The sequence below is a fragment of the Pygocentrus nattereri genome, chromosome 7, assembly GCF_015220715.1.
Source record: "Pygocentrus nattereri isolate fPygNat1 chromosome 7, fPygNat1.pri, whole genome shotgun sequence".
NCBI lineage: Eukaryota > Metazoa > Chordata > Actinopteri > Characiformes > Serrasalmidae > Pygocentrus > Pygocentrus nattereri.
The window spans coordinates 26,302,064-26,310,397 of record NC_051217.1 but is presented as its reverse complement, the minus strand read 5'-3'; the positions used below and the strand labels follow the sequence as shown (position 1 = coordinate 26,310,397).

Below are 8,334 nucleotides of genomic sequence, written 5' to 3'. Positions count from 1 at the left end.
AAATGAACGTCCAGAATGAAGTTCTTTTAAATTGAACGTCCAGAATGAAGTTCTAATAAAATGAATGTCCAGAATGACGTATTAATAAAATGAATGTCCAGAATGAAGTTCTAATAAAATGAACGTCCAGAATGGCGTTCTAATAAAATTAATGTCCAGAATGAAGTTCTAATAAAACGAACGTCCAGAATGAAGTTGTGACTAAATGATCATCCAGAATGACATTCTAATAAAATGAACGTCCAGAATTATGTTCTAATAAAATGAACGTCCAGAATGATGTTCTAATAAAATGATCGTCCAGAATGAAGTTCTAATAAAACGTTGGGTAAAATGGGGTAACAAAGTGTCAGAGAAACAGATGGACTACAGTCTATAACTGTAGAACTACAAGTGCACCTATACAGTAAGTGGAGCTGATAAAATGGACAATCAGCGTAGAAACAAAATGCAGCACATGTGTATGTTCAATATTTGATATATTAGATTTCGGCCAGGTGGTGGCGCTGTGGTTCTCCAGCCCAAGTAAAGCGGAGAAGAAGATGCCCCACGCCTCCGCGGGTCTGCGGTCTTGGAGACAGAGGAGCAGGAGCTGCTGGGGAGGAGGTTCCTCAGAGATCACTGGAGAACGCTTACAGATCTTCTGGTTTTAATAGACGCGACGTAAAACAGGTACGCCAGAGTTTTCCGTTTCATCTTAAATGGTGCAGCAGTTACATTGTAGCGCCTCAGCCATCAGAATGCAACTGCTGCACCATTTAAGGTGGAACGGAAAATTCTTTGCCAAGTTCGTTTGATGATCTTTACTGATGATTTTCATGCTTGTGTTTGATTGACAGTAGATACATGTTTAAACCCCCGCAGCGCGTGCGTGTCGGTGCTTTATTGTCTAATAAACTCTGTGCCAGAGTAGATGACGTCATGCCGGATGTGGAGACTGAAATGAGTGCATGTCGAGTTTAATGAAGCTGGTGGTCCTTCCTGACCCCTCACTCACCGCCCCCCCCCCACCCGACCTCCTGCGACCAGGGGTGCACAAACCTTTTGTCTTGGGGGAGGGGCCAACTGAGACTGACACCTAAAGATGGTTCTTCAAGGGTTCATCAGGAAAGGCAGTGGTTTAGTTCAGACCCATGGGTTCTATATAGAACCGTCTGCATGCTTAAAAGGTTCTGAAGAGTGATGGAGAATGTGCTGTGTATGGTTCTGTGTAGAACCTCAGTGAAAATGGTTCTGTATAGTATTGGTTTTTTTTGGTTTGACACATTCTCCATTTCACCATGCACAGAACCTTTTCAGGAAGCAAATGGTGTTATATAGAACCACTGTCTTGGAGGCACATCTCTTTAAAATGAGTATAGAACCATTTGAGTGATTAAGTGGTTCTTTGCATGGTCATATGGTTCTTCAGATTGGTGGAGAATGTGTTGTATATGGTTCTATGTAGCACCAAAAAGGGTTCTGCTGTTATTATGATGTCAAGCTTGTAAGACCATTTAATCATGTGGTTCTTTGAGTGCTCATGGTTTTATATTGAATCATGGGTCTTTACTAAAGGACCCTTGAAGAACCATCTTTTTAAGTGTGAATATCTGGTTACTTAAATGCTGAACAGTGCATTTGTAAAATAGAAAAATAAGTTATAAAAACACTTTACAAAAAGATGGTTCTTTGAAGGTTCTTTAGTCAAGAAAAAGGTTCTATAAGGAACCATGAATGCTTAAAGAACCATTTGCATGATTAAAGGGTTCCTTGCATCATGAAGTTATTCTTCAGATTGATGGGGAATGTGCATGAATGTGCTGTAGATGGTTCTCTATAGAACCATTTTGAAAAGGGTTCTAAGTAGCACCAAAAACTGTTCTTCTATTATTGCAAGCTGGACATCGTGTCAATAGAAGAACCCTTTTGGGTGCTGTACAGAACCAAAGTCAAAAAGGTTCTGTATAGAACCACCTACAGCACATTCTCCATCAATCTCAACCTTTAACCATGCAAACATGTTCATTTAGTGTTTATCATTTTCTTTGCTGAAGAATCATCTTTTTTAAGAGTGTAGTATAAAGTGCTTGTTGTCTCCTTGGGTGTGTGTGTGTGTGTGTGATCCTTCTGTAGTCAGAGAACATCGCATCCTAGTTTGTTAGAATATTTAGAAGTTTTAGAGATGATTCTAATTCCAGTTCCAGGTGATGGGAATCAATTCCAAGAATGGCTTTACATTAAGACTGCAGCATATTGATGGAAAGAGAGGGGGACTGGGGTCTCAGCAGTGGAGAAATATTGGTTAATGATCGCACTTCTATATTGATTAGAGCTCTGAGACAATCTGCTTGATCAGTCCAGTGGAAAAAAGGTGAATCGATTCATCGATCAGTAACTACAACAACAGCGCTTCGTCTCAGCATCCTAGCATCAAGTCCCCCCTCTGAGGAGCATACAGATGGACTCTGGGCTGGCAGCCCAAATCCAATGTTTAGTAAATGCAGATTGTATCCAGATTGTTTCTTTGTTATCTGGACAGGAGAAAGCCACATGAAACCAGATTTTCACAAATCAGATCCAAACTACATTTTGAGGTGGTTTCAAATGCGACTCCAGTCTCATATTTACAGACTTGTCTCAGTCTGGATGCTCTGGACGCTCAGATCAGATATCAATGTCTCCTACGTCACTCGCCACACTGCAAACAGCAACACTGTCAAATCCAGAGTGATGAAGTTTTGGGATTGAAGACGAGCTCCAGAGATACATGATGATGGAGAGAGTTCTGAGAGTTTGGAGGGGAGATGATGCTCCTGCATCTCTCCTGCATCCACGAAATCCCGTCACCAGCATAGCTACATAGTTACTGACGCCTACATCATTACCACGGCAACCCATACAAGTAGACTGGTGTTGTCTGGATATACAAATCGGGTTTCACCACTTGCAGATAACAGAGCAGCGCATTCCCAGTTTGGATCTGCCTCTTGTTTTGCCTGCCTGTGATTTGACCTCTTTCTGTTTTGTGAGCTTTGGGTGTTGGACTGTCGCAAATAAAGCCATTTCACACCTGTAACCTCCTATGTTACACCTAGCATTAAAAATGAGAAAATAAATTACAGAGGTAACCATGACGATACAGCTCTGATTCAATCTGCTGATTAAATATCTGTGCAGACCTCACTGGCTCTGTTTAAAATTGTGAGGAAAATAACAGTGGAAAAACATACTAAGGTGACACAAGCTAGTCAGGAAGCTAACACTGTCATTAGAATTGAGGTCTAGCTGTCTTTCAAGTAAGTGGAGCGTGAACTACACCTATAGAACCTCAGTTATGTTAGTTATTGTTTGGTTGGTTCTTGTTTTTAAAGCTTTGTTTTTTGTTTTTGTTTGTTCTTTTTATCCAGAAACAAAACAAACTTTATCATACTTTGATGCATTTTCCATTTTCTTTTTTTTCCCCTTTTCTTTTCCAGAAAATAATGATGTCCTGTTGCGAGTCACCTCCTGCTCCTAGTGTCAACCTTCCTACGCAGCTGAAATCTACTTCTGCAAACATGTCAGGAGATGCCTCCGAAGAGGAATACCACCTGCAGCTGACATCAGAGGAGATTAAATGTGAAAACATTGAGTCCGGAATAAGCTCCAGCACTCCGGAAGAGTCGTCCATTACCGTCTATGCCAAGACATCTCCCAGACAAACGAAGACCAGTGCAGACAAGAAGAGAACTCACCACTGCTCAGATTGCGGGAAGAGTTTTATTCAGCTATGCCATCTCCAAGTTCACCAACGCATTCACACCGGAGAAAAGCCGTATCCCTGCTTGGAGTGTGGAATGAGATTTAATCTGCAGAGTAATCTCTCAAAACACAGGCGCATTCACACTGGAGAGAAACCGTATACCTGCTCAGAGTGTGGGAAGAGTTTCCGAGAAAGAGGTACCCTGAAAAAACATGAGCGCGTTCATACGGGAGAGAAACCATACTGCTGCTCAGTGTGTGGAAAGAGCTTCAATCAACAAAGTAGTTTTCAAATCCACCAGCGAATTCACACCGGAGAGAAGCCATATGACTGTGCGGTGTGTGGAAGAAGTTTTAGGGACCGAGGAACCCTCAAAAAACACAAGTACGTCCACACAGCAGAGAAGCCGTATCACTGTTCAGACTGTGGAAGGAATTTCAGTCAGCAGGGTACCCTCCAAAAACACCAGCGCATTCACACAGGAGAGACACCGTATCACTGCTCGTACTGCGGGATGCGTTTCAAACAGTACAGTAGTCTCCACCTGCACCTGTACAGTCACATAGAGGAGAAGCCGTACTGCTGTTCAGAATGTGGGAAGGGTTTTACTCTACAGACAACTCTACAAAGACACCAGAGAATCCACACAGGAGAGAAGCCGTACTATTGCTCTGAGTGTGGGCGGAGCTTCAGGCATTCCAACACTTTAAAGAAACATAAGTGCATTAAGGTTGATGTGAGAACTCCTGACATTCATGACACTCATGATTCGTGAGAAGTGTAGCTTATATTGGAATCATCTAGACCTGTTCTTAGTGACAGTTAATCAAGTTACCCATTGATGGTGAAAGGTCGCTGGTTTGAACAAATAACATTTATTTATTTCAACCGTTTTAAAGTTCAGTGTGTTCTCTACTCACTACATAGAGATGCTACAGGTCAGGATCTTCTTCTTGATACCAAGCAGTGATGCTGCAGGTCATGACAAGCTGTACAATACCAGACTGCAATGCTACAGGTCAGAATTCTCCTTATAATATCACACAGTACTTCTACAGGTCAGGGTGTTCTCTACAAGACACTACACAGTGATGCTGCAGGTTAGAATGTTCTACAAGATACCTGACAAGGATTCTACAGAAGCCCTTAGATAGCAGACAGTGGTGCTACAGTTTAGGATGTTTTCCATGACACCACACAGTAATGCTACAGGTCAGTATCTTCTTGATACCAGACAGTAATGCTACAGGTTAGAAAACTTCCATGAGAGCAGATAGTAATGCTACAGGTCAGGATCTTCTTGATACCAGACAGTAATGCTACTGGTTAGAAAACATCTATGATACCAGACAGTAATGCTACAGGTCAGGATCTTCTTCTTGATACCAGATAATAATGCTACAGGTTAGAAAACTTCTATGATACCAGACAGTAATGCTACAGGTCAGGATCATCTTCTTGATACCAGATAATAATGCTATTGGTCAGGATCTTCTTCATTCCAGGCAGTAATGCTACAGGTTAGGAAACCTCTATGATAGCAGATAGTAATGCTGCAGGTCTGGATCTTCTGCTAACGGACAGTGATGATACCAGTCGAGATGTTCTCCTTGATACCAGACAGTGATGCTACAGTTCAGATCATTCTGTATAGTATCATACAGTGATGGCACAAGTAAGGATAAGAGTGGGTGATATTATAGTGCAGTGGTCCTACAGGTCAGGATGTTCTCTAAGATACCAGACAGTAATATTTAAGGTCAGTAAGTACTCCTTGATACCAGACATTGATGCTGCAGGTCATGATGTTCTCTTTGATTCTTTGATGATGGACAGTGATGTTACAGGTCAGGTTGTTGTCTGTGATGCATCTTTAGAATCGTAGGTGTGTGAATGCTAATTCTTTTCAGTCTTTTAGAAAGTAAGAACCTTGTGCCTTTATCACCGGCTTAGGGAGCATGAGAGATCATCATTGATGTGCACTCCCAGGAACTAGAAGTACTGCTGATGAGCAGAACGTTGTGAGCCACAAACATTCTGACATCAGCAGTCATCTCATTTGTCTTGTTGACATTTGTAGATTGGAGATTTGTTCTTGCACCAGACCTCCCTCTGTCCAGCTTTCCTCTGTAGGCTCTTCACTGTTGATGATGATGCCCACAGTGATTACTGTGATATGTGGCAATATATTCAGCGATGAGGAAGGAGTACAACAGAGATCTCTGTATACAATTCTGGGGGGGTTCCAGTGTTTAGGGAGATGATTTGGTGCAGCAAATTGTACAGCAGCAAATATGCTATGGTCAGAAAAACGTATATCTGCAAAGTGCACCTGTGCATTAGGTCTATCTCATAATCTGGCAGCTCAGTGTACAAGGTTTTTGGAGTAGGTGCAAATTGTACTAAAGCCTAGGAACCCCAAGGAAGTCAATGGAACAGTAAGACTACAAACTAAATAACATGGTTCTTCAGGGGTTGTTTAGTAATGGAAATGGTTCTGTTTGGCACTACCAGTACTATGTAGAACCATTTCATGCTTAAATTTGTGAAATGGTTCCAGTGAAGAATGTGTTGTCCTATTGTTACACGCCTTGACATTTATACAGTAGCAGAACCATTTTTGGTGCCATATAGAACCATTTTCAGAAAGATTGCATATAGAATCACGTACATCAGTCTTCATCAGTCTGAAGAACCATTTCACTATGCAAAGGACCAATTAAGCATGACATGGTTCTAGGTAGAACTCATGGTTCTATGTAGAACCATTGCCGTAACTAAAGAAAATAAAGACGAAACTATAGAAAACCAAGGGAGGGGGAATCCTCACTATCAAGAAGTGAAACCATGAAGAAGCAAAACGTAATTAGTGCAGAAAATCTGATGGCTACTGTAGGTTATACAACACGCTTGGACAGGGAGGGGTGATGGAGGGGACTCAGCTGGTTGCAATCTGCAAACTCACCACTAGATGACACAGAATCTTACTGCACCTTTAAAAATGTATTTAAATCAGAATATATTTGAATATTTGTCAAACAAGGAAGCAGCCGTGTATATTCTCTGGATGCTGTATGTGTCTACAAAAAAAAATGTTTTTTTAAGAATCTTATTTTCTTTTCCTGCTTCTGTCAAACTTCAAAACTTTTCTGACAAGTTCAAAAAAGATCTGACAAGGACTCATTTTTATTACTAAATTACCATGTTGACTGTTTTTACATTAACACTTTTAGCTGATGTACTGTTTACATTTAAGTGAATTCATGTTTTGTTTTTCTTCACCTAGTGTTTGTGATATATGATATATCTTATATATATCTTAGTTATATATTAATTAACTATCCAGAATGGATATATAAATGATTTTTATCTCAAAATGTACCTCAGTATTTTTTGTTTGCTGGCTTTGTTACTAATTTATATATCTTGATGCAAGTACACAGCAAATATCAATAAACTTTTTCTTAAAAATTAAAACCTTCTGCAGTTTTATTCTTTTCATACTAACGTGCATGATTGTATATAATAAATAAGCACATGCCGTATGGGGAAATATGCCCCATACGAATATAAATTCAATCGGTAGCAGCCTCTATACAGGATTGCTTTCTTTCTACTTCTTGCCATGATTGTTTTTATACAATGTTGCAAAATAGAAATTAAAATAAGCATGAAAATAATGTTTAAACCATTTTTCAAAGGGTTTTACACATGACACAGACCATAGGTACACCCTTATGGTTCTTCAACAGTTCTTTCTCTTCATGGTGGAGGGATACATGCAGGGCGCTGTGAGGGAAAATAGTCCCCAAAGAAAACGTATTATTCCAGATTTTCCACTATTTTCCATCAACATTCCATATAAACTCCGAAGACTTGTGTAGGTTCACTGGTGGTTCTGGATGGTAAATAAAATGTCCATATCTGTGTTGTAGTCATGGCGACACCTGGTTCCTATCACCACCACTGTAAAGACGTCTGAACTGTTTCACACCAAACCCCTCATCTCATACACTGAATTATGGGGGAATTTGGAAACAGAACGGTTAAGCAGGATCAGACACTCGCCGAGATGCTGTATGTCTGCAGGATGAAGGTGGAGATGAAGAGATTTATTGAGCTTTATTGAGCGCTGTGGTTAGTAATGTACATGGGGGCTTTTACTGCAATTAAACTCATATATCACAAGGCAGGCCTGCAGAGTTATCGGTGTGATGGAGGCGATACTGACGAAGCTGAAGTTAGCTTCTTATTTGAATTGTCTGTTTCGCCTTAATTCAAGGATCGGCAACCCAAATATTAAAAGGAGCCATTTTGCCCTTTCAGCAAAAATCAAACCTTCTTGGGAGCCACAACATTTTATGTCCATTTTACCATCTTGGCTGTAAATGTGGCTGTGTATGTTCTGACTAAACGTTCTGACTTAAGACTAAAAATACATGAAAACACAGACTTACTTTGCTCTGCTTTAAGCTTCAGCTCAGCTAGAGCTGCTTTTCTCACATCTCCAACAGGAAACCTTTCCACTAAAGTAGAACAGTTTCTCGTAAAGTGACTCAAAGTTCGACTTTTTACGAGGCTGAAGTTGCTTCTCTTACGCCAATATCATT

At 40.5% G+C, this 8,334-nt stretch overlaps 1 protein-coding gene across 1 annotated transcript; it reads left to right on the top strand.

The window, feature by feature from the left end:
• The first annotated feature begins 521 nt into the window (after positions 1 to 521).
• On the top strand, positions 522 to 7,019 carry LOC108413079 (zinc finger protein 239-like). The gene is made up of 2 exons (XM_017685425.2): positions 522 to 672; positions 3,459 to 7,019. The coding sequence occupies exon 2, from the start codon at positions 3,465 to 3,467 to the stop codon at positions 4,497 to 4,499; it is 1,035 nt and encodes a 344-aa protein (XP_017540914.1). The 5' UTR covers positions 522 to 672; positions 3,459 to 3,464; the 3' UTR covers positions 4,500 to 7,019.
• The last annotated feature ends 1,315 nt before the right edge of the window (positions 7,020 to 8,334 follow it).

What these genes read in the sequence shown, in the direction of transcription:
- LOC108413079 (XM_017685425.2), top strand. Translation starts at nt 3,465, where the DNA reads ATGATGTCCTGTTGCGAGTCACCTCCTGCTCCTAGTGTCAACCTTCCT.